At 44.5% G+C, this 27,489-nt stretch overlaps 1 protein-coding gene across 7 annotated transcripts in view; it reads right to left on the minus strand.

The window, feature by feature from the left end:
- Positions 1-27,489, minus strand: part of LOC124776797 (activating signal cointegrator 1 complex subunit 2) — a 179,525-nt gene that overhangs the window by 126,035 nt on the left and 26,001 nt on the right. For all 7 annotated transcript variants that reach the window (XM_047251941.1, XM_047251939.1, XM_047251938.1 and 4 more), the window contains exons 3-4: positions 7,922-8,082; positions 7,517-7,703 (exon numbers count right to left, since the gene is read on the minus strand). In XM_047251941.1, the coding sequence (XP_047107897.1) occupies positions 7,517-7,703; positions 7,922-8,082 (348 nt within the window). The remainder of the gene's footprint in view (positions 1-7,516; positions 7,704-7,921; positions 8,083-27,489) is intronic.

The following is a 27,489-nucleotide window of genomic DNA, read 5'->3' on the forward strand; positions in this document are numbered from 1 at the left end:
ACAAGCTTACAAACAGCTGCAATGCCTTAACATAAATTTCAATGAAACTGGTAAAAGATAATACACAAATAAAAAAATGCATCAGGTTAAAGATGTAAATCTTACGAAACTTGTAACAGCTATTGACTTGATTTAATTAATGCAAACAAACAAGGTCTTAATTTTTTTAGATTACAACCAGTTGATAAAGAAATGAAATGAAAAAATATCCAATCGAAATATAATTTAAAAAAGCTTTTAATCTTAATTCTTCTCAGCTGATATATTAAAAAGGCTCAAGAAGAATTTTGTTCTTCAGAAATCGTGACAAAATAAGCAAGGATACTGAATATGGAAAAAAGAAATACTGGTACATCCATAATGCAAACATGGAAAGAAGCTTCCAGAAAACACAAAGCAAAAGGTTACTGGACATGTGCAGGCTAAGAATAATGTGCTTCCATTCAAAAGACAGAAAAGTTCAGAAACAAAAGTATTTGCTACTGAGTGATTTAAAAGACGTGTTCATTGCTTACCAAAACCGAAATTTACCTGAAGCCAAATTTTCAAAATTTTGTGAAAGGTACAATGTGGTGTTACAAAATGCATCAGAGGTTCACACTCATGCATCAGAGGTTCACACTCAATGTTCACAATGCATCATTATGCCACAAGTGACCAACATGGACTGATATATATTGTTTTTTTTTCTTTTTGTTTTCAAATGTAAGCTAAATGTTTGTACATTAGCAGAAATGACAACAAAATGAGTTTATGATAAATTCAAATGCACTCTTTTCAGTGGTATTCACAATTATAATATAAGAGGTGTCAATTTTAAGACACTTGGTGTTAAAGATATACAAAATTTGGAACATTTTAATTTAAAGAGGCTGATAACACATGAATAATTTTGTAGGAAAGTTCGTAACTCACTAATTTTCTGACACCAGAAAAAAATTCACTGACAAATTAGCATGCTTTCAATGCATTTAATTCACTACCTACTCTTGGTTAAAACAACAAGGTAAAATTTATCACAACAAAATCTTTCAGTAAGTTTGAAGAGAAAAAAATTCACTGACAAATTAGCATGCTTTCAATGCATTTAATTCACTACCTACTCTTGGTTAAAACAACAAGGTAAAATTTATCACAACAAAATCTTTCAGTAAGTTTGAAGAGAAGTAATGCCATGGGTATAGTCTTCTGATCTTCGTTTATGTCACTTCTGTACTCTGCGCAAAACATTATGTCTAGATGGCATGAAGTCATGAACCTTGGCTTGCCATACTAGAGTTACGAAGAAATCAACACTTGACAAAAGGGCTCTATCACCTGCAGCATCTTACAAATGGAGTTGAAACTAGACAGAAGACCATGTAGCATCCTTAGGTACATTATTTACAAATTTCAGCAAAACTGAATATGGTTGAGCTGGGAATATATTCCAGATTGGGTCACTAAAGTGCTACATGCCATTTAGGCGAACAACATTTCACACTCCTTGTGTAGTACAAAGAAATATGATTGTGACAGAATACTATTAAGTAGGGAGTATGTTGCAGAACATATACTGTGCACATGTGTTTGTTTTTGTATGTGCAGACATTAAATGGGAGTTGTGGAATATAAGAAAATGCTAACATGTGACAATAAATAAACGGCTGCTGTGGGAGGGGCCTTTTACATTTTGGCGTCACAGCTTGGCAGTGGATTGACCATTAAAGAGCAACCACACTCTTCACGAATAAAAATAAAACACAAGATGGTTTTGTGACAAATGAAATGTATTGGAACCTGGAATGTCATGTTGAGCCTTCAGGTCATATGTTGTATAAAAGTTGTGTTATACTCTAATTCATGAGTCACGCTAATGATATGTACATCCATTCAAGGAAATATATGTTTTTAAAAGGAAAGTAGTGGACGTGCAAGACAAGCCTTTCCTCAACTACACACAGGATTCCAGAGACACTGATTAGTAGGACCTTTACTTAAAGAGAATCAATTGCGGCAACGTAATTAAAGGCAAAAGTTAAATACGTCATGTGTCATGTCAGGTGACAGGTCTCATTAAGTGTTCTAACTCAGCTTCAGCTACAAGGAGCAAGCCAAGAGCTACATAAACCCATACACCAACAAGAAAAACATTTCACTTGGCAACTGTGACAGGACACAGTACACTGGAGCACGAAGGAAGAAAACAAAGGAGCAAGCCAACAGCTACATAAACCCATACACCAACAAGAAAAACATTTCACTTGGCAACTGTGACAGGACACAGTACACTGGAGCACAAAGGAAGAAAACAAAGAACTATTAATTTGCAAAATCTTGAAATTTAACAAGTGATACATTAAAATGTGTTGCTAGGAGCACAAGGATTACACAAAAGGAGAAACTAGAAGCAAATCATACTTATACAATTGTGGTACAACTATTACAGCAACTTCAATTAAATTTATGTTTCAAGTAAATGACATCAGCACATAAACAAAATAATGTTTTAACTATGACACAGTATTTTCTCAGTGGGTTTGGAGGAAAAGAATTTCTCAGTAGGTTTAGACAAGAAGATTTCAGAATCCCGACAGCAGCAGGGACACAGTAGCAGCTGAGCACCACTGCAAGGGTGCTGCTGTATGACAAAGTACAGTACACTTATCGCTGTCGTTGAGACACACCTGTTTATAGTAATGCATTGTTTGCAAGAGTATTTTCAAGATATGGGTAAACCATGACATCTATTAACTGATAATGGCTATTAGCCATAATTTTAAGGACTTCTTTGCTTGGGAAGGGGTAAGACACGTAACTATATCCCATTATAGCCCACAAACTAAACCTTGTGAACGTGTTATGAAGGAACTAGGATGACTGCATAGAGCATGCTTTTCTATGAGGCACAATACTGGGCCACAACTGGTGCTGGGATTCCAAGTAAACCTTAACAAATTACTGCATGTCAACAGTATTAGCTCCTGTAGAAATTGTGAGTAGAACCTTTATAGGAGAACCTTGCTGAACTTGTTTACATGGCCGAATTCATCGACAGCTGACTTAGAAAAGTTGCAAAAGAAGGTATAAGAGAATTTGATTACACTGGCACAAAAACGAGTCAGTACTTTTAATGGTAAGGCTACTGTACCAAACTTTCAAATAAATGATTTGGTATTAGTATGTGATTTTCATCGTAGCTTGAATCTAAAGAAGGAAATGAACGAACTTTTCAGCATTACAGTGTATCTTTTAAAATTCAGAATATAACGCATGCAAAAGCAGTAACATCTAATAGACCCCGAAAAAACACAGAGCAAAATAAAGGATTGTACAATACAGATCCGATTAAAAGATTTAAGGCCCCAGGAGAGTTCGCGCCCTTTGCAAAATTGGTTGATTGATGACCACCAGCTGTCCAAGCTAAACTGTTTCCATATTTCTGTCTTAGTTTTCTTGGAACCAATTTCTACCTTCTTCCTCTTCTTCTTCTTCTTCTTATTCGACTTTTCTATTATCTTTTATTAATATTATACCTTCTATGACAACTTCTTCCAGAATAAATAAACAAATAAATAAAATAAAAAAATTATGACTCCAACACCTGTACATGTAGCAGCTAGTACCAACAATAATTGCATTGGTATGTTTACGAAAGCTGTGATCTTAGTTACTAAACTTACACCACAAATTAAAATTTTAAGAAAACTTTTGAAGATGTACATGTAGTGCATGAAAAACCAAGAATAAGAACGAGTTTAGCTCTATTACTATATGGTGGTTTTAGCATTATGACACTTGCAGAGAAATATTTTAACTCACAGGGTCTTTGGGTAAGCTACGAATACAGTAAGCTAAATATTCTGGAATTTAGAATAAGAAGTTAATGATTTTGTAATTTTTTTACCATAAAGAAAGAAGAATAGAATAGTTGGGTTTGTATTCGAATTTTTTTTAAGGGAGGTTAACCATGGGTGTGATATCTCCTCTATTAAGAAATGACCGATGATTAGACAGACCACAGAAATTATACTAACCATTGATGATGACCTACGTAAATATACTTGCCTTTTCCATTGCATTTCATGTGGGTTTGTTAGGATCAATTTTCATGGTGTCTGTGGTGATGAAGATGCGTCAAGTCTGTTCTGTAGGGAACACTGAACAACTTCTTCATTTGGTGCTATGATGAAGTAACCTTAGCAGATGGGGCCTTGGTGTGGGGGATGGTAAGGGAGGAATTTTCTTCTTTTCTTCTTCGGTCTACACATACTTGTCTTTCACTATTTCCTTTCTTTTGTTCCACATTAGGAGTACCATGTCTATCATCCCTCTGTCCATATGCAGAGTTCCTATCACAGGATCTCTTCTTTTTACAGTCAATATACTAGCATTTACAACCTACATAAGCAGGACTGCACTGGCGAGTATTTCATGTGTGACAATGACAACAGGCTAACAGGATTTTTTTTTTAGAGTTAACTAAATGCATGTTAGTCACGCCACACGTTGAAGGGGAGAAGAGTCCAGGTTGGAGAAGGAAGACAACACAAGCTGATGGCATGCGAACATACACAGCTGAATAAGAAGCAAGATATTAAGAGTTAACAAGCGTGAGAAGAATGTGTACATAGTGATGTTATACATATTATAAATGAAAGTAAGGAAGAATAAAAGAAGAGAGGAGTTAAGGTATTTACATTAAGAGCAAGCAAGTAATGTCAGTGGAAAGCTGACATTAAACTTATCGTTTGGAGTGAGAAAAGATAGTAAACAGGTTTAGTAACCAAGTTTACTAATGATGTTAAGATGGGGCATACCCAAATCGTGGACGAAGTGCAGAAGAGGAAAAGGGTACGCGGATCCGTAAGAGGAATGGCCTATACCTTGGTCAGATGAATCTGTGGGGGAAATGACCTTTATCATTTAAAGTAGCTAGGCGACAGTTAAAGTTAGACGAATCCATAGAAGGAATGGTCTATACCTTGATATACGTGCATCCATTAAGGAATAATCTGTATCATATTTTTTTTATGGGAAGTAAGAGTACACCCACATTGATAATGGTATAAAGGTTTGACATAGTAACTGCCTTAGAAGGAGTGTAAGTGCAGTGAATAAAGAAGTATGAAGCTGTATAATGAGTGGTGGTCATGATATGACAGTTTTCTCCAAACTATTTCTATAATTGAATAGACTCACGAGACAGAGATGAGAATGGTTGAACCATGAATGTTCCACACTTGTTGACTACAGCTTGTACTGATATTTGACTCTAGAGACCAAACAGGAGCCATATACATGACAAGCAACTCCTCAGGTAATAATAATGTGAAAAAGAGTAAAAGGTAACTAACTATGTGCATACAAATGATGTAAACAAAAAACTAAAGAGTATATTGGTCTGAAGGCAATGCATTGTTGAATAAATAAATAAATAAATATAAAAAACCATATGTAACTTCCTGGCAGATTAAAACTGTGTGCTGGACCGAGACTCGAACTCAGGACTTTTGCCTTTTGCGGGCAAGTGCTCTACCATCTGAGCTACCCAAGCACGACTCACGCCCCGTCCTCGCAGCTTTACTTCTGTCAGTACCTTGTCTCCTACCTTCCAAACTTTACAGAAGCTCTTCTGCGAACCTTGCAGAACTAGCACTCCTGAAAGGAAGGTTATTGCAGAGACATGGCTTAGCCACAGCCTGGGGGATGTTTCCAAAATGAGATTTTAACTCTGCAGCGGAGTGTGTGCTGATATGAAACTTCCTGGCAGATTAAAACAGAAGTAAAGCTGAGAGGATGGGGCGTGAGTCGTGGTTGGGTGGCTCAGATAGTAGAGCACTTGCCCATGAAAGGCAAAGGTCCCGCGTTCGAGTCTCGGTCCGGCACACAATTTTAATCTGCCAGGAAGTTTCGTATCAGCGCACACTCCGCTGCAGATTGAAAATCTCATTCTGGTACCATATGTAAGTTGACACAATACATACATACACACACACACACACACACACACACACACACACACACATCTGCACATATACAGACACAGGCAGACATATGTAAATGCCAGGCATGTGTGTGTGTGTGTGTGTGTGTGTGTGTGTGTGTGTGTGTGTGTGTGTGTGTGTGTACACACGGGTGTATACCTGTCCCTTCTTCCTCCTAAGGTAAGTCTTTCTGCTCCCTAGATTGGAATGACTCTTTACCCCCATATACAGACACAGGCAAACATATGTAAATGCCTGGCATTTACATATGTCTGCCTGTGTCTGTATATGTGTGTGTGTGTGTGTGTGTGTGTGTGTGTGTGTGTGTGTGTGTGTGTGTGTATACACGAGTGTATACCTGTCCTTTCTTCCTCCTAAGGTAAGTCTTTCTGCTCCCTAGATTGGAATGACTCCTTACCCTCTCCCCTAAAACCCAAATCCTTTCGTCTTTCCCTCTCCTTCCCTCTTTCCTGATGAAGCAACCTTGGGTTGCGAAAGCTTGAAATTTGTGCGTGTGTTTGGTGTTTTTTATTGCGTCTAACAACAGACCAACGCTTTCTCGTATGACGTGAAGTACAAAATTGAAAAGACTGTTATTAAAAATGAAATAATATCTAGTGTTTTTATGTAATTACATTGTTTATTGTTGTATGTTAATGAGAAATCAATTTCTTTTGAGGTTGTGATAGGTCCCGACATCTTTCTTTCAACTGGGGGAATGTGAAGTGTTACATGCCGTTTAGGTAAATGACATTTCACACTCCTTGTGTAGTACATGGAAAGATGATAGCGGCAGAATAATATTAAGTAGGGAGTACGTCGCAGAACATATACTGTGCACGGGTGTTTGTTTTCATTGTGCAGACATTAAACGGGAGGTGTGGAATACCAGAAAAACACCAAGATGTGGGCAGGGCCTTTTACGTGGCTTGATCATCAGAGAGTAACCACACACTCAAAGAATGAGAACAAAAAACATAATGGTTTTCTGACAAATGAAATTATTGGAAACTGGAATGTCATGTTGAGTCTTCGAAGCATATGTTGTACAAAAGTTGTGTTCTACTCTAATTCACGAGTCATGCTAATGATCTGTACACCCATTCAAGGAAATATATATCTGTAAAAGGAAAGTAGTGGATGTGTCTTTTCGTGGTATGAGTAACAGTAAGAATTGCAGAACATGAAGAAGTCAAGCCTTTTATCAACTACACACAGGATTTCAGAGGCACTGATTAGCAGGACCTCTATTTAAAGAAAATAAACTACGGCAACCGGATTAAAAGAAAAAGGTAAATACGTCAGATGTTACACTGGGTAACAGGTCTCATGAAGTGTTCTGACTCAGCTTCAACTACATGGAGTGAGCCAGCAGCTACATGTCTCATAACTTTATAGTGTTCTCAAGTCAATTCTCCTTTTGTTAAAATTAACCAGTTCACAGTCACCTATATTTATTCTAGTTAAAAAAAACTAATAAATATATATATAGTTCTACACTATGCTCATATCTAACAAATCGATAAGCAAAACAAAAAAACCTGATATACCTCAGATTCTCTATTCGTAATTAAACGATTAACAATGGCATATATAAGGCCATATGTTTTCTTATACATTTTCCACATGTCATCATCCTGAAAGTACTTTTTCAGTGCATAAAATGGAACTGCTTCTTGTAAGAATGATACTATTGCTGGCATTGTGGAATCATAATATATGATCTGTGACCAAAATCTGTGGACAAGAGATAACTAGAATTACCAATTTCTGTATCAAATTAATATACATTAGAAATCTACTATCTTTGTCGCCAATTTTAGGCTACTCTCTTCAATGAAGTATCATGAAAAAATGAAGTATCATGAAGTATCATAGAACAATCAAAATCTGGAGAAAGAAAGAAAAGCAAAATGGTCTTTTAGATCAATAAATTATGTGATGCAGCAACCTACCTGTGTTGCTTTAAGTTGAGAAGCCATTCCATATCATTATTGTAGAGCTTTACAACATCCAGCCAGGATTCCCTTTCTCCAAGAAGATACTTGCCATCTGAGTTGGCAAGTGGTGGAGTTTTAAAGTAGATGAATTTTCTCTCTTCTGCCCAACCCTTGTGCTAATGAAAGAGAAACAGAAAGCCAAAAGTTTATAATTTCAGGAAGATTGAATGATAATATGAATTTAACAAATAATACAATTAACTTCAAACACAAACTGAAATCACATTTACTTTGAACTTCTCCTATTCACAGAAGAATTTCTCAATGTGTAATAATAATACAACTTATAGCAATCTAACACATTTTCAGCATGTTGCCATACTACACAGCAAGTGCCCAATTATCCAGATTAATGTAGACCTGAGACTATGTGGACAACTGAAAAACTTAGATAATCCAAAATACACAAGGTTTTGCCACACACACTTACGTACTATATTATCAAAACATGCTACATATTACATTTGAAAGCTCACTGCATCACTTGCACATTCCTCTCCGGAAACTGAAAAAATTGTTTAAAAATTAAACTAAAACCCACAGTATTTTGTATCACTTCTTTCAGTCTACTTTTAGGAAACAGTCATTCAGTTTTTTATGTTTCTGTTTTAATTTTTTTTGTGATGATGATTCTCATTTTCCAGAGAATCAAAACATTGGTATTAGTCAAACTAATTTTGCTCTGTATGCTCTAATAAAAAATCAATGCACTGTAGTGCCTCAGCGTGCATGATAATAAATCCCTTGATCAGCTTGTCTTTGCTCTCTCCCTTTAGCTAACATACTTTTTTCACTATGTTTGTGTCGTTTAGCTACTTCCATTATAGTTCACGGGTATCGCTATTTAACCATTCATGGATTTTTTGTCATATACATCTTCACAACCAAAAAATTGTTTTCCAAATGAAAAATATTCATTCTAATTATAGAAGGATACTTCGCGCTATATTTTTCAAGTTTTCAAAAAATCGAAAAACTATGTGTAGTTAATCCACATGCCAGATAATACCCACTTGGATAATGTGGAGACTGCTGTAATTGTAAAACTGCCTCTCCTGTACAATAGCGCGAGGTCACAATCACAATCCATGGAACATGCAATTAACTAAAGTAAACAATGGAAAATACAAGTTGGATGTTCCCAATCAGAGTCCCGATAGCTCAATGTGCAAGTGGGAATTCTCGTTTATTCAAACATAATTTTATATTTACTTAGCGGGCTGTGCTCAGCCGCAGCTGATTTTTCTAAAAGTCAGGGGTGGTCAAGCACAACCTGTTAAATAAACACAGGATTATGTTTTAACAAACAAGAATTCTTGCTAACACATTCAACTATTGGGTCTCTTGTGATCAGGAAAGCAGTTGAAATCAGACTATGCGATAATGTTTAACAGAGAAATGCACGGAAATGAGCATCTGAAAAAGAAAGAGCACAGAGGAAGACTTCCCATAGTTTACCACCTGTTGTAAGTGATGTAGCTGCAAGTGATGCTGAACAGTAAGTGTGAGGATAATCTATGGATGTACAAGGCACCACTTCAGCATACACCACTACTACAATGTAATCCAGTTAATCAGATATCTTCTTTGGGCATACAAGTGGAAGCCTCACCCATTTCACAAGGCTGACTTAGCCCCTGTGGCGATGATAGAAGCAATCATTGAAAGCATGGGATTTTATCCAAATCTGATGCAGCAAGGAAACAGAACTTTTCATTCAATGAAGTGACTTGTCAAAGGACAAAACATCTTTCACTCACATGGTCTTACTGGAGCTCTTAAATGAAAAAAATACACATTGATGGGAATCGTAGATTTTAAAATATTTGTGGAGGAAAGTGTGACATCTGGAATGGGAATTTTCATGTTCAAGCCATTAGAGTCGGATCCATTGGTTAAATAGTATTACAGTAACAGGATAAGGGACTTTGGTTTGGTTAGAGGTAGAGATGCTTTCCTAAATTGACCAAGATAAATGAAATGATAATCCTTTGTCAAATTTGGAATGGGATGTCCTTATAAAGAGAGAAACAAATCTTTATATATAAAGTAGAGTGCATGTACGTCCACAATCACCCAAAACCTTGGACCAATTTCAATCAAATTTGGCACAGAAACAACAAGCCTCGTGAGTATCAGCACAGGGTGGTTTATAACCACCTACCCCCAAAAGGAATGGAGATATGGGCAAAGACATGTTTGCTCCAGGCCTGGCATATAGGCTGCCCTGCATGACAGGCATGTTGAGCACGACAGTTGTGTTGGAGCTTTATCGATCTGTTTGGGAGGAGCTACATGTGCAGATGGGCACAGGTGGGGGAAGGTTGAGTAGATAAGAGAAGAGGATGGACAGAGAGGGTGGGGGAAGAAGAGGAGGGGAAGAGAGTGGGGGGAGAAGAGGAGGGGGAGAAGAGGAGGAGGAGAAGAGGAGGGGCAGAGAGAGTGTGAAGGAGAGGGGGGAAGGAGAGGATGGGCAGAGAGAGGGGGAAGGAGAAGAAGGGCAGAGAGAGGGGGAAGGAGAGGGAAGGAGAAGGGCAGAGAGAGGGGGAAGGAGAAGGGCAGAGAGAGGGGGAAGGAGAAGGGCAGAGAGAGGGGGAAGGAGAAGGGCAGAGAGAGGGGGAAGGAGAAGGGCAGAGAGAGGAGGGAAGGATAGGAGGGACAGAGAGCTTGGAAAGGAGGGAAGGAAGAGATGTATAGCAAGAAATACAAGGAGGAGACAGAGAGACGATAAGATGAGATAAATAGGGAGATGGGATAAGTAGGAGATGGAGATAAGGCCAGAAGAGAAAAATAGGGAGACGAGAGTAGGAGGAGATGGACAGTGGACAGAAAGAAGGGTGGCAGGAGAGGGGATTGGGGGAGGGAGGTTGGGGGGGGAGGGGGGGGGGGGAGAGAGAGAGAGAGAGAGAGAGAGAGAGAGAGAGAGAGAGAGAGAGAGAGAGAGAGAGAGAGAGAGATGATGATGATGATTAGTGTTGTAGGGCGCACAACAGCGAGGTTATCAGCGCCCGTTCCCAAAAGTTCAATTCAGAGCCGAATCGTGAGAGAAGTGGTATTGTTCAAATTGCAAGATTGGACACAGCACATCAAAACAGGGAGATAAAACTAAAAATGAAATAGCAGTACAAACAGGGAAAAATAAGTAACGGTGGCTGAGTGACCACTTACAAATAATGGGTGACCAAACCACTGGACAGCACATTAGGACTTCAATCCCAATATTTTGGATGATGATGATGATGATGATGATGATGATTAGTGTTGTAGGGCGCACAACAGCGAGGTTATCAGCGCCCGTTCCCAAAAGTTCAATTAAGAGCCGAATCGTGAGAGAAGTGGTATTGTTCAAATTGCAAGATTGGACACAGCACATCAAAACAGGGAGATAAAACTAAAAATGAAATAGCAGTACAAACAGGGAAAAATAAGTAACGGTGGCTGAGTGACCACTTACAAATAATGGGTGACCAAACCACTGGACAGCACATTAGGACTTCAATCCCAATATTTTGGGAAGAAGGCCAGACATCACACAAAAACGTAAAACCCTAGTGACATTCGCCTCATTATTAGTTAAAAGAGAGTGGAGGTCTGGTGGGAAACTGAAATCTGCCCTCAAACCTGCATATAAAACACACTCAGTTAAAATATGCCGTATCGACAACTGTGCCCCACATGTCTGACACGTTGGTGGCTCCTCACGACGTAACAGAAAACCATGTGTCAAAGGACAATGTCCTATTCTAAGCCGTGTAAGGGCTACTTCCTCAGCGCGTCGTTGTCGGAAGGAGGTGAGCCACGGTCGGACAGAATCCTTCACCGCTCGCAACTTATTATCCCTCACGTCCAGCCACTGAGCCTCCCACCAACGCATGACCTTCCGAGTCACGAAAGACATAATGGCCTGCAGGGGGACGGAACAGCGAGCAGGAGGTGGGATGGAGCAAGCCTCCTTGGCAGCCGCATCTGCAAGTTCATTTCCAGGAATCCCTATGTGCCCTGGAACCCAGCAGAAAATCACATCCTTACCCTGCTGTTGCAAGAGCAGGAGTGCGTCCTGCACCTCTTGCACCATCCGATCTGCTGGGTACATTTGTTGAAGAGCGTGGAGAGCACTTTGGGAATCGGAGCAGATGATAAATTTCGTGCCACGATTGCGGCGCATATGCTCTAATGCTTGCAGAATGGCAAACAGTTCTGCATAGTAAACTGAGAACTGCTCTGGGAGCCCTATCCGATGGACAGTATCGGGAAACACAGCAGAGCAGCCCATAAAATCCCCCTGTTTAGAACCATCCGTGTAAACAGGAGTAAAATCGGAATGGCGTTCTAAAATCTCAGGAAGTTTAATTTTAAAAAGGTGGTCCGGGGTACAATACTTCCTGTAAGCAGCCAGATCAAGAAGTAATCTTGGCCTTTGTAGTCGCCAGGGAGATCCCCTACTCCATCCCTGGTGGAGGACCTTAATGCCCTCCAGGTGTACCGACTCGAGACTCTCCTTTGCACGGATGCCAAACGGCTTTGTCGCCGCCGGACGGTGGCGGAAGAGACGTGCCAGTGCCGGCTGGGAAAAAGTGTCGGACGCCAATGAAAGAGGAGTGGACTTGGTCCTGTACGCGTGCCGCACCACGAGGAGAAGACGCCGAATGGACAGCGGAGGCTCTCCCGCCTCGACACACAGACTAGCAACCGGACTCGTGCGATAAGCCCCCGTTGAAAGCCTAATACCCTCATGGTGAATCACATCCAACATTTTGAGGTAGGAAGGTCTTGCAGAGCCATAAGCTTGACATCCGTATTCCAGTCGAGGTCGCACAAAGGCCTTATAAAGTTGGAGCAGACGTGCCCTGTCAGCGCCCCAGGATCTATGACTGACGCATCTAAGGACGTTTAAAGCCTTGAAACAGCGGACCTTTAGATCCTTTAAGTGTGGCAACCATGTGAGCTTCTCATCAAAAATAAGCCCGAGATATTTCACTTTTTCCATAAAGGGGAGAACAGTGTCTCCTAGTTTTAAAACAGGGAGATTAAAAAGAGAACGGGAACGGTTAAAATCTACACAAATGGTCTTCTCCAAAGAGAATTTAAAGCCCGTGGTCTTAGACCACTTCTCCAATCGCACGAGTGTCAGCTGTAATTGGCGTGTAGCAGCTGTGACGGAGGAAGACGCACAGAAAATGGAGAAATCGTCCACAAACAAGGAGCACTGCACGGGCCGGCGCACTGTGGACGCAATACTATTGATGGCAATTGCGAAAGCTGTCACACTGAGGACACTTCCTTGAGGGACACCGTTCTCCTGCTTAAAACGGTCAGACAGGACATTCCCAACCTTATACTGAAAATACCTGTCCGACAGAAAGGATCAGATGAGTGTGGGTAAACGCCCACGGAAACCCCACTCATAAAGCTGCCGCAAAATGGTATGCCTCCAGGTAGTATCGTACGCCTTCTCCAGGTCGAAGAAAACCCCGATAAGGTGTTGCTTACGGAGGAAAGCATCTTGTATTGCTGTTTCGAGTAGGATCAGGTTATCTAGGGTGGAATGATACCTCCTGAATCCACACTGGCAGCGGGTAAGTAAGGATCTAGATTCGAGAACCCACACCAGGCGCCTATTGACCATACGCTCAAATGTCTTTCCGACGCAGCTCGTGAGACTAATGCTACGGTAGCTACTGGGTTCGGTCCGATCCTTCCCTGGTTTTAAAAGCGGAATTAAAATCGATTCTTTCCACGAACTAGGAAAGTCGCCGGTCTTCCAGATTTCATTAAAAAGTTGAAGGAGGACTTCCTTTGACCGCAGATCCAACTGCTGCAGCATGCTATACGATATCAGGTCTGGACCAGGTGCGGTATCCCGAGATATGGACAGTGCAGAGTCCAACTCCCACAAAGAGAAAGGCTGGTTGTATTCCTCAGTGTTCTGTGAATGGAAATCAAAACCAGCCCTCTCCTGTGTACCCCGATAGCGCAGAAATTCGGGGTCCTGGCTAGAATCGGCCGTAATAGTTTGAAAAGATTCTGCCAACGCCCGGGCGATGTCTCTCGGAGATGTTAGGAGACACCCCCGCTCACGTATAGCGGCTAGTGGCGGTCGACAGTATCGCCTTGAGATCCTCCTAATGGCTTCCCATACTTTGCTTGAAGATGTGGACCTATTGATGGAGTTCAGGAACTCACGCCAAGACCTCCGTTTACTCTCCTGAACGATTTTCCTCGCCCGCGCCCGTGCTATCCGGAAAGTTGTCAGATGCGCAGCAGTGGGGCACCGACGGAATCTCCTCAAAGCCGCCCGCCTGTCTCTGATGGCGGTACGACAGTCGTCATTCCACCAAGGGACAGGCTGCCTCACAGGTGTTCCCTTTGATTTTGGTATGGATACATCAGCGGCATGGTGCATCACCGCCGTAATGTGATCCACCCAATCCTGGACGCCTTCACACCGTTCAAAAACAGCCAACTGCCGGTAGAGCGTCCAGTTCCCCTTCCGGAACAACCATTTCGGCGGCTGTGCGACACGACCCATTTCAACTGGCAGATGGAGCCAGATAGGGTAATGGTCGCTGCCATGAATGTCGTCGTCGACGACCCACTGAGCAATGTCCGCAAGCACAGGCGAACAAATAGAGAGGTCTATGGCAGAAGACGAACCTGAAGCGGTGCTAAAATGCGTGGCCTGACCTGTGTTCAGCAGTATGACGTCGGAAGTCCTGAGCAACTGCTCAATCATCTGGCCTCTGGGGCAGGTTTTGTTGGAACCCCATAATGCATTATGAGCATTAAAGTCTCCTAAAATGAGAAAGGGACGGGGTAGCTGATCAATGAGCCGTGCGAGGGCTTCACTGTCAATGAGCTCAGCGGGTGGTAAATACACGGAGCACACTGTAACATGAACCTGGGCCAGGATCTGAGCTGCAACCGCTTGTAGCGTCGTGGTTAAGGTCACAGGTGAGGAGTGGAATGTGTCCTTAATGAACACTGCCACCCCACCCTGAGCCCTATTACCAGTCAGGTCGTCTTGCCTGTACATGCGATATCCCGTAAGTACAGGCGTGTCAGTCGCTTTAAAATGTTTCTTGCAAAGAGATGCAAATGGGGTTTGCCTGTACTAACAGCCGCAATTCTGCAAGGCGAGGTCTGACTCCATTCAGATTCCACTGAAGTATGGGAGCCATATCAGCGTTTCGGTTTAGATTTCCCCCTGTCTTTGCGCCGCGCTGGTGAGGCACTTGTAGAGCGAGTGGCAGCAGAGGGGCTGCCAGGTTCTGGGGAAGAGGTATCAAAATCCATGACGATGTCCTCCTCATCAGTCAGGGATGTCATGACGACATCCAATGGTGCCTTTGGCAGGCGTGACGTCAAACGCCGTGCCCCTTTCCCTGGTCCTGTTTTCTTTGTGGAAGCTGGGGATGGGGGAAGTGGAGAGGCACTCTGTTTCTGGAGGGCCTTCGAAGGTTTCACTGGCGCTGTCTCTGCAATAGCGGTGGGTGCAGGCGGAGCAGCCTGAATAGCGATATCGTTAGTGGGAGTGCTCTGGCAAGTACAAACACAGGTACAGGTATTGGTGGAGGATACTGCGACGCTGGACATGGTCTGTGTCGAAGCGTCGACTCGCGACGCACGGTTGTGCACCAAGGAGGCATAGGACGTGGCAAAGACAGGGGGTTTTGTAGCCCTATACTCTTTTTTGGCTTCCACATAAGGTAGCCTCTTTGTCACCTTGATCTCCTGAATTTTTCGTTCTTCCGCAAAGACGGGGCAGTCTCTGCTCCAGACGGGATGGCTCCCAGAGCAGTTTATACACAGCGCTGGAGATGTGCAGTTGGTCCCAGCTTCATGGGCTGCCTTGCCACAGATACCGCAGGTTGGTTCACCCCCACAACTCATCGTCGTATGGCCAAATCGCTGACATTTGAAACAGCGCATAGGGTTAGGTATATAAGGCCGAACCCTAAGTCTGAGGAAACCAGCCAGAACGTATTCAGGTAAGACAGGCGAATTGAAAGTCACAATGAAAGTGGCAGATTTCTCCGTGACGCCATTATTTCTACGTGTCCTTTGTTCCACGTCTACAATCCCCTGTGTTGCCCATTCTTGCTTCAGCTCGTCGACATCGATATCCATTAAATCACGGCAGGTGATAACGCCTTTACTGGAGTTGAGGGAATTGTGCAACTCGACAGTAATATCATACTCGCCTAACTTGGGTGACTTCCGAAGCAGCTCCACTTGCGATGCCCTAGTAGTCTCAACTAACAGGGTACCATTCCTCAGGCGTTTGATAGATTTCAGTGTACCTGCGAGTCCTTCTAAACCTTTATGTATGTAGAAAGGAGACACTTTTTCAAATGAGCCCTCCTTCCTCTTGATCACGATGAAAACATTGTCATTTACGACTCCATGAGCCCTGTTACTCTTTTCCATCTGCATATCTGGAGGACTAGCCTCCCTCATGCGCTTGACTGATTGGGAAGTTGGTGAAGGGAAATACGTGGTTGCCATGTGCGTCCCACGAGCAGCTAGGGAACGAAACGTCAGCCCAGACAGAGCCCCGCATGCCTGGGTAAGCCTTATACAAATGAGGTGCGGCAGGTTCCCCAGAGGTTGCCCGCTATCGACTGTTCCACCTCAACAGCCATGCATCTCATCAGCGCGCAGCACACCTTGAGATTGAGGGGTTTTTTATAGAGGTTTATTCCATCCTCACGATCCGGGCGGTCAAGCCAAGATCCCCATTCCCTGAGACACACAACGTTCCACCGCCGCGCCGCACGGTGGTCGCTGAAGCATGCTCAGAGGTTACGGTGACAGAGGACGGGCGGCGCTTACCAGTCCCCAGCTCAGGAACCCCGGGGTCGCCAAGCCCGTACCCAGCAAAGGAACGCTGAGCCCCTGGGGGCGAGAGAGAGAGAGAGAGAGAGAGAAAGGGTTGGTTGGTTTTGGGGTTTGATGGGGGCTAAACATCGAGGTCGTCAGTCCCCAGTTCCAAACAGACATACTTTTAAAAGGCCTATACAGTGAAAGCGTAACCACTGCACCCAGAGGGAGGGAACACCTAGGGGTACAGAGCTAAAATGAACACCGTAGTAACAAAAAATAGAGGACACTTAAAAGGAGCAGAGCAAATAGTTGACTAGGGTAAAATAGACTACAGTGGTTGATGGATCAGGTAAAAGGTCAACCACTCAACTACAAACGAAGAACCTCCAGCTGTAAAGCGTTGAGAGAGGTACCAACACAACTTGTTACCATAAAAGACACTATTTTGGTATCCACGTCACAATTAAAAGTCGCTGGAGTGGGTGTAGCCTGAGAAATCATGCGAGAGCACCCACACTAGAGCGAGTGATAAAATCCAGCTGCACGGATAAAACGTAAAACTGAGTCAGCTATAGAGGCATCGTCACCGAGACTCCAGGGTGGTAATGTGGTGGCCTGCTTGGCCAACCGATTGACACATTTGTTTCCTGGAATGCCAATGTGGCCCGGGGTCCACACAAACGTCGCTGAACGACCACACTCGGCGAGAGCAAAAACAGGATCTTGAATACCGCGCACCAAAGGGTCCCAAGAAAAACACTGGTCGAGTGTTTGAAATCCACTCAGGGAGTCACTGCATATGACAAATGACTCCCCAGGGCAGGAGGAAAGGTGAGTGAGTGCACAATAAAGAGCAACCAGCTCTGCAGTGAAAACACTGCTCCCACAAAGCAGGGAATGCTGCTCAACGTAGTCGCCGTGGATGAAAGCAAGCCCAGTGCATCCATCGACCACAGAACCATCACTGTAGACTACATCTGCATCGCGAAACAAGGCAAGAAGAGCCAGGAATTGTTGATGAAGACAGGCAGGTGGAACGGAGGACTTGGAGTCGCAGGACAAATCCAAGCAAAGCCGCAAGCGAGGGAAGGACCAAGCAGGGGTAGAAGAAGAGGGCCGGAAGGATGGAGCAAGCGGAAAGGACTCGAGTGACGAGAGAAGGGAACGAACGCGGACCACGATCGGGAGACCCGACCTAGGGCGCCATCGTGGGGAGGGGAGTGCAGAGGATGGAAAAAGGAGCCTGTGGTTTGGGTGGTCGGGCGAAGCATGGACGCGGGCAATGTATGACGCAAGCAACTGTTGTCGGCGGAATCATAGGGGAGGGATTCAAGATTCTACAAGAAGGCTAGTCACCGGACTAGTGCGGAAGGCACCTGTCGCCAGTCTGACGGCACAATGGAGAATCGGGTCGAGGATCTGCAATGTTGAAGGTGCTGCTGAGTCGTACACCACGCTCCTGTAGTCGAGACGGGACTGGACTAAGGCCTTATAGAGCTGTAGGAGGGTTGTTCATGCAGCCCCCCAAACGGAGTGGCTGAGGCAGCGAAGGATGTTGAGGTGCCGCCAGCACCGTTGTTTAAGCTCGCAAAGATGAGGTGTCCAAGGGAGCTGAGCATCAAACAGCATGCCAAGGAAGTGATGCGTCTCCTCAATAAGAAGGAGTTCATTGGCAAGGTAGTGCTCTGGATGGAGGTGGACCGCTCGATGATGACAGAAATGCATCACTCGGGTCTTAGAGGCTGAGAACTGAAAACCATGGCTGGATGCCCAAGAATGTTCCTTACAGATAGCTCCCTGCAGCCGCCGTTCAGCAACACTGATGCTTGGGGAACTGTAATAAAGACTAAGTCATCGGCATATAGAGAGGAACAGACCGATGAGCGCACCGCAGCCACAAGACCATTAATCGCCACCAAAAAGAGGGGAACACTGAGAACCGAGGCCTGCAGGACACCGTTCTCCTGAATACGAGCAGAGCTAAAATACGTGCCAACTCTAACCCGAAAGGAGCGATTGGAGAGAAAATTCCGTAGAAAAATCTGAAGTGGACCCCTAAGCCCCATTCGTGCAGCGTAGCAAGGATATGATGGCACCAGGTGGTATCGTACGCCTTCCGAAGATCAAAGAAAACAGCAACTAGATGTTCTCGCCGTGTAAAAGCTGTACGAATAGCTGACTCCAGCGAGACTAAATTGTCGATCGCTGAGCAGCCCTGACGAAGCCCCCCTGTTGCTGGGCCAGGAGACCCCGAGCTTCGAGGATCCACATGAGCCGACGACTCGCCATCTGTTCCAGGAGTTTGCACAAAGCGTTGGTAAGGCTGATAGGGCGATAGCTGTCAACCACCAGCGGATCTGCACCAGGTTTCAGCACCAGGTTGGTAACACTATCCTGCCAACGAGTTGGGGAAAACGCCCTCCGTCCAGATGCGGTTAAACAGGGCAAGTAATTCACCCTGACAGCGCGCTGAGAGATGGCGAAGAAACTGGTTGTGAATTCCATCTGGACCTGGAGAGGTATCGGGGCAAGCTTTAAGGGCACTTTGGAACTCCCATTCACTAAACGGGGCATTGTATTGTTCCCAACAGTGCGTGCGAAATGACAACTGCGTACGCTCAGCCTGCTCTTTAATGGCACGGAATTCTGCGCTGTAGCCTGTTGTTGCGGAAATACGAGCAAAGTACTCGGCCAGATGTTCAGCGATGGCGATTAGGTCAGTACAAAGTGTACCCCGAAGAGAAAGGCAAGGGACAGACGCATGAGGACGTACGCCAAAAATGCGCCGAAACTACGACCACACCTGAGATGGGGAGGTGCGAGAACCTATGGTGGCAACATATCGTTCCCAGCAGTCCTGTTTGCTCCGCCGGATTAACCGCCGAGCCCGGGCCCGCAGCCGTTTAAAGGCGGCCAGATCCTCTACGGAAGGATGATGCTGGTGTCGTTGCAGGGCTCACCGGCGGTCCCGGATAGCTTCTGCAATCTCTGGTGTCCACCAAGGGACTGACTTATGCCTTAGGGTACTTGAAGAGCAGGGGACAGGTGCCTCGGCAGCAGAAACAATGGCCATAGTGACCTCGTCCACTGCCAAATCAATGTCACCAGGAAGCAGAGCAATGGCCATAATAGCTGAGGTGTAGGCTGCCCAATCAGCTCCACGAAGAGACCATCATGGCAGCTGGTCAGGGGGTTGGGATTGAAGAAGAAAACCAGGATAGGAAAGTGGTCGCTACCACAGAGGTCGCCGTGGACCCTCCAACTGAGGTACGGAAGAAGACCTGGGCTACTAAAGGCCTGGCCAGACAGAATGCGGCCTGGCCGTCCGGCCTGTGGCCTTGAACCGCAGCCGGCAGGCCGCACTGTTGAATCGCTTGTTACTGTATGGCGGCGGTCACACAGAGTGCGGCTTTGACACACCGGCATATGGCCTGCCGCACCGGCCGCCGCCAGGTTGTCACAGATTACAGATTCGCTGCAAGCCGGAGCGGCTGCTTGCCTCTGTTGGCGCATTCAACTGCTCTGCGGTCACACTGGAAGCAGCGGCGTGAGGCGGTTTTTGTCTTGCAGCTCGTAGTGCATGCACACAGAAAGACTTATAGAGGAGGTGAGAGGATACAACTTTTTGTATGATGCACGCGATCCTGATTTGCAGGTAGAATACTTTTGCCCTCGATATACTTTTGATAGAAAGCTAAATTCTCAGAAATAGAGTTGCCACTGTGACATCCATAACTTCCAATATCAACTACTGTAAATTCGGTAGTATGGATCAACAATCACCAGGAAAACTAGCGAAAAGAACTGTTTGTAACAGAAGAACTAGGATCCACTATCCTTCGGGCATTTTAACCTGATAGGCTTTCCGTCTATGCTTCCAAGACAGTTCGGAAACCCCCAAAGTTCTAGAAATCCTTCTTCAGATTTCTTCCACATCTCTGTTTCAGGAGTAGGTAAATACTTGGGCTGTAGAACAGTCCATATTGCCTGGCACACTTGTTTCACAATTTCTGAGACTGTTGAACGTCCTAACCGAAAAGAAAAAGCTATGGTCTGGTGACTGTCGCCTGTAGTCAAGTATCTGGAAAAGATTAAAATCAATTATGCCGATAGAACAAATAGATAATTTAACGACCAAAGATATGTTTGTTTAAAGTCAATGACAATGTTATGAATACAATGAAACAAAACAATCTATTAAGTAGAAGGTTCTCTCTAGCAGGACATATGGAACTAGATGTTACTATCGTTTGCTGTATTCGTAAACATTGCAGATAAATTTATCACTCCACTCGTAACTACGTTGTGCGATAGCACTTTCTTCCGCCGAACCTTTCATATGATACAGCAAAACTGAAATGGAATAATTTGTATGACTTCTATTTGAAACACAAAGAGGCCACAAATGGTAAAACTTGCCTCAAACAAATGGCTAGTCTGTGCCTTGTATCAATTGGCTTTCTCCAGTTCGTTGTGAACTTCTCGGTGCTACCTTTTTATCAGGCGATGCATTTCCTCGAAACATTCTCGCGACATATGAAAATATTTGAAGAACCTATCTTCGTCATACTCTAGATCAATACACAGATGATGGTATTCTCCTAAGCTTTCTCTCTTGCTATTAATGTTGTGCACCCAACATCTCTTCTTGGTGCCATTTCGGGAAAAAAAAAAACACTCGCATAAAGATAACGTGTCCTGCATGAAGATTCCAAATCGTCTAACACCAAGACAATCGCGCTACGCATGCAGGCTTAATAATGGTGTTCGGCCGCTTCCACAATGTAACAGCTGACGCATCAAGAGTGGCTGCGGCCGGCCTTCCGGCCGTTGCTTGTGTGGCGTCCCTGGCCGCTGACAGGCCTGGCCTCCCGCTGCGCCGTCCGTCGTAGCGGCAGGCCGGATTCTGTTTGGCCAGGCCTTAAGAGAGAGGTCAATGGGCGACTATGCGCCATGAGTCAAGACAAAATATGTGGGAGCACCAGTGTTAAGGAGGCAAAATGTCCTGCTGTGCCAAGAGAGCCTCAACGTTCCTACCCTGGCCCGAGATCTGGGCCCCACCCCATGAAGGGTGGTAGGCATTATAGTCTGCCAAAAGAAGAAATGGTGGGGGGAGCTGGGCGAACAAGGCAGCTAGGTTGGCAAGAGGGACAACCTTATCCGGGGTAAGGTAGAGGGAACAGATGGTAAGCTCCATTCCTGCCCGGACTAACAGCCACAGCCTCAAGAGCCATGTTAAGTGGCACTGGGGCACTAGAAACAGTGGCAATACCATAAACACAGACACCACCAGACACCCTGTCGTATTCTGCGCAGTTCTTACAGTAACCCCGTAGCCACAGAGGGAGGGGGTCCGTCGAACAGGAAACCAGGTTTCCTGTAGGGCCAGACAAGTGGGACAGAAGCTGCACAAAAGTTGTTTCAACTCAGCAAGGTGGTGGAAAAAACCACGGCAATTCCATTGAAGGATAGTGGTATCCAACTGTGAAGACATGAAAGAACCTGAGGGTGGGGATAGGTTACGCCTTAGAAGCGCTCGCTGCCACTGATTGCAAAGTAGCCTGATCAACTTCCATAGGAGCTGCGGGTCGAGCAACATCGAGCTCCTGAGTGCACGCTAGATGCTCCACATCATCATCATCTTCAGGTGCAGTGATTAGCTCCTTTTCTGTCTCTATATCCTTCTCCTTTTCCTTTTTCATCTTTTTGGTAGGGTCACGTTTGTCCTTCAGTTTATCAGGCTGGGTGGGCTTTTCCGACCCAGTCTCATGGACCAAGGAAGACCTGGAAGCCCTACGGCTCTCAGGTGGTGGCTTTTTCAGCCACTGGCTGACATCTGGAGGGGCAGTAACCATGGAAGGGAGGGCACCAAGCGATCCCTTCCGCACAAGCGGAGCTGGAGGAGGCAGGCACTTCTCCGACGCAGAGGTGGGGACTGAAGTCCCAAAAGAAGGAGGGGTTGTTACTCCCGATGTTGATAACAGGGGAGCAATGGAACAGCGTCTTCCCCCAACTACCTGGCGGGAGGGGGGGGGGGGGGGGGGAGCAGGAATAGACGGCCAGGCTGGAGGGCCCACAAACAGTGGCTGAGCTTGGGGGCTCGTCGCCAGGGATGGTGACATTGTAGCTGCTGCAGCAAACGTCGATGAAATGCGCAAAGGGTGAAGTCGGTCATACTTGCGTTTAGCCTCTGTGTAAGTGAGCCTGTCGAAGGTCTTATACTCCATAATCTTCCGTTCTTTTTGATAAACCGCGCAGTCTGACGAGCAAGGGGAATGTTTCTGTCCGCAGTTGACACAAACAGGGGGCGGCGAACACAGGACGTCAGGATGGGAGGCACGTCCACAATCCCGACAGGTAGGGTTGGCGTCACATCTCGATGACATATGCCCAAACCTCCAGCACTTAAAGCAGCACATGGGAGGAGGGACATAAGGCTTAACATCACATCGATATATCATCACCTTAACCTTCTCGGGCAAGGTGTCTCCCTCGAAAGCCAAGATGAAGGTGCCGGTGGCGACCCTACTATCTTTAGGTCCCCTGAAGACACGTAGTACAAAGTGGACACTGTGGCGTTCCAGATTTGCATGGAGTAGACTGCAACAACAGGTCACGATGACAAATAAGTCCCTGAACCATATTGAGGCTCTTATGAGGCGTAATAGAGATTACAACATCACCAAGCTTGTCACAAGCAAGCAATGCCCGTGACTGTGCTGGGGATGCTGTCTGTATGAGGACTGCTCCAGACCTCAGTTTAGACAGGCCCTCAACTTCTCCAAACTTGTCCTCTAAATTTTTCACAAAAAACTGAGGCTTTGTGGTCAGAAATGAATCCCCATCTGTTCGGCTGCAAACCAGAAAACAAGGAGAATACGTCTCACCAGGTAATTTAGACCGCCGTTCCTCCCCTGGTGTGGGCAGAGAATGGAAGGATTGGGGGTCATACTGTAAAGCATTGAACTTTCCTTTCTTAGAGACTCATGCTTGCGCACTATTCGTATTTCTTTTCATGGTGGTCCCACAAGCAGCTAGGGGAAGGAATGTCCACCAAGACAGAGCCCCACTTGGCTGGGTAAGGCTAATACAACCGGGGGGTGGCAGGTTCCCCAGAGGTCGCCCGCTAGCAACTGTTCTACCTCAACAGCCATGCGTCTCCTCGGCGCGCAGCACACCTTGAGATTGAGTTTTTTTTTTTTGTAGAAGTTTATACCATCCTCGCGACCCAGGCAGTTAAGCCAAGATCCCCGGGCTCTGAACCGTACAATGTTCCACCGTTGCGCCTTACGATGGTCGTTGAAGCACGCTCAGAGCTTACGGTATTGAGGACTGGTGGCGCTTCCCAGTCCCCAGCTCAGGGACCCCGGTGTCGCCAAGCCCATACCCAGCAACTAAATGCTGAGCCCCCTTAGGGCGAGAGAGAAGGGGGGGAGGAGGAAATGGAGCAGGGGAGGAGAATACGAAAACAGAGAATGGTACAGGAGATGGGCAGGGGGGGAAACTGGGGATAGGCGGGGGGGGGGGGGGGGAGGGGGGAGATGGGCACAGAGGGGGAGCAAGAGACGGGCAGAGAGGGGGGAGGAAGAGGGTCGCAGAGGGGGGGAGTACAAAATAGGCAGAGTGGTGAAGAATTGGAGATGGGAAAGAGGGGGATGAGGAGAGGATGGATAGAGAGAGGGGGAAGGAGAAGATGGCCAGAAAGAGGGGGCGAGGAGAAGATGGACCAATATAGGAGTTTAGGAGATGAGTGCAATACACCATATTTGATGAACCATAAAACACTATGGACTATAAGACATATCTTAATTTTTAAGCAATTTTTTGAAAAAACTGCATCTTTACCATTTTTATTATTACATTGCAAAGCCAGAAAAAAAACACACCTTATTTTATAATGCTGAACTGACCTTTCAAACCCCTGAAAATCATCATCTCACCTCTCTTCTTCTTCTTCCTCTTCATCGTCATCTTTATCCTCTTCATATATAAGATGATCTTGACTGCCATCAAGACCGTTATTTATGCAGCACTTCTTGAAAGGTTTTACTAACTGTTTTATCCACTGACACACTTGTTTGATTTTAGGTCCTTTTAAAGCTCTCTCGGCATTAATTCATGTTGGGTTTCATCCCTCATCCATTTTTTTCATCTCTCTCTCATATACACTATAAATGGATTATTTATTAAGACATCCAGAGGTTGAAATTTTGAAGTAAGATCCCCCAGAATAACAGCCACCTCTGTATTTTCCTGTCTCGATGTCTCTTTCACAGAATTTTCCAAATGACTCCTAAACTGATCTAGCACAAAGAGAGAGCTCTTCTTCAGCAAAGTACCTTTCCTTCCCTAACACACTCTGTTAATCCATAATTTCATACCAGCCTTATCCACCTAAGCATTGTCAAGGTTTTGGCCCTGTTTTGGCTTTGAAAATGATTACAGAGTTTAGTACCATCAGCAAAACAAGAAAAGACAACAGTGTAGTGAATTTTTTCATGTCCAGTTGCTTTTGTAGTTAAGGTTTTAGCGCCTTTCATGGCAACAGTTCTGTTACTCAGCACATGAAATGTCAGAGGAGTTTCATCCATACTCGCTATCTGGCCTAGTTCCACCTTGGTTTTCTTTCAATGTTGAATAACAAAGTGATTGAAAAAATGATATTTTCTCTTTGTACCCTTGTGGAATTTTCTGGCATATTTTGTTTTTTGTTTGCATGCGCAGTCCATGACACTTCATAATCCTATGGCACCAACCAACTCAACCCTTAAAGTCTGTTAAGTACCACTGTAGCACTAGCTTACAAGCCTGTATTTGAATCACTTTTGTATCAATTCCAAGGCCATTTTGACAATGTCCTTGAATCCATTTCAATACATCATCTATTTTTGGTCATTTTGCATTCAGTCTGCTATGGCACATTTAATCTTCCTCATTTTTTTCAGTTCTTCTTTAGCTGCCCACCAATCACAAATGATTTTTTCTGTTGGTGGAAGGCCGAATTACTGCTCAGCTGCTCTACTTCCCTGTTGTTCTGCTTATGTTATTACTCTCAATTTATACCCTGCATCACACGAATACCTTTTATTTTTTCCGTTATGAATTTGCTACTAACAAAAATATTGTACTGTTACCAATAACACAAATCACCTTCAATTCAAGTTCACAGGCACCGTAGACTGTGATGATACATCATAGGCTAGACAGTGTTCTAAGTTCGTGATGGTGGGGTGGGAGGGAGACAATGTTAGGAAGATTGTGAATCCCCGCAACTCATGTTCAGTGCATCAGTGCACTGCTGCTGCCAGTTGAATCCAATGTTGGCAGATAAAGAGAGGTTTCCTGCAGAATCAATATATGGCCATTTTTAAGACTGGTGAGAATTTTAAATCAGACAATGGACAATTATTATATTAATTATGAGTAAATGACACAGCTGAATTTTAGAGGCAATTTTTCGAGGGGGGGGGGGGGGGGGGGAAAAAAAAAAAAGAAATGTACCTTCTGGTCCGTAAAATATGGTACGTAGTATACGTAAGCGGGCAATGTCGCGGGAAGAAGGCTAGTTACAACTAAAACTCAGATGTGCCACAGCTCTGGGATAAATAACCTTCAGCTGTGTCGTAGACCAAGATAATGCTTTTTGTGTGTGTGTGTGTGTGTGTGTGTGTGTGTGTGTGTGTGTGTGTGCGCGCGCTAACGAAAAATACATATTTGTAAGGTGAGCTATTTTACAATCCTCTTTTGTATGTCTATTCACAGCTAAACCTCTCCATTCTGCAGTGGCTGGTTATATTTACTAATCCAACCACTTTAGATGGCTACCTGATATGGTAGAAGCATACTGAGTGTAAACAGTTCACAACATGCAACAACACATCCAGAATCAGTCACATTCTTCCAATTTGGAACTAAGCAGAGAGCTTAAACCAGATCCTAAGATGATCTTAGATTTGATTTCTTGAGATCTTAGATTTGATTTCTTGAGATCTGCTGTCACAGGTGGACTTTTACAGCATCCCCCTCACCTCTTTAAAAGGTCAAGAGTGTGCTACACAGAGTTATTGATTCCTTGCATACCAGAGTACTTGATATGTGCATGCATGGGTATTTCTATGTTACAGAAAGCCCTTCATAGGTTCAGTGATGAATTACTGGCTGCAGTCAAGGACAGACTTCTGGGAGGCATACAATACAATATCATATATCATATTGTCTCTTAGTGAAGAAAATATGGGCTCACATAATATCAGACCAGCTTTGTGAATGTATTCAGAGCTTCCTAGTACACAGAATTCAACACAGTGTTCTCATCCGGTTGAAATCATCTGATGGAAAACTATCTTCAAGGAGTACCTCAAGACCGTGCCACAGAACCATTTTATTCCTACATACGTAAACAATCTACATCTACATCTACATGACTACTCTGCAATTCACATTTAAGTGCTTGGCAGAGGGTTCGTCGAACCACAATCATACTATCTCTCTACCATTCCACTCCCGAACAGCGCGCGGGAAAAACGAACACCTAAACCTTTCTGTTCAAGCACGAACACCTAAACCTTTCTGTTCAAGCTCTGATTTCTATTATTTTATTTTGATGATCATTCCTACCTATGTAGGTTGGGCTCAAAAAAATATTTTCGCATTCGGAAGAGAAAGTTGGTGACTGAAATTTCGTAAATAGATCTCGCCGC

This window comes from Schistocerca piceifrons, chromosome 2 (assembly GCF_021461385.2).
Source record: "Schistocerca piceifrons isolate TAMUIC-IGC-003096 chromosome 2, iqSchPice1.1, whole genome shotgun sequence".
Taxonomy (NCBI): Eukaryota; Metazoa; Arthropoda; class Insecta; order Orthoptera; family Acrididae; genus Schistocerca; species Schistocerca piceifrons.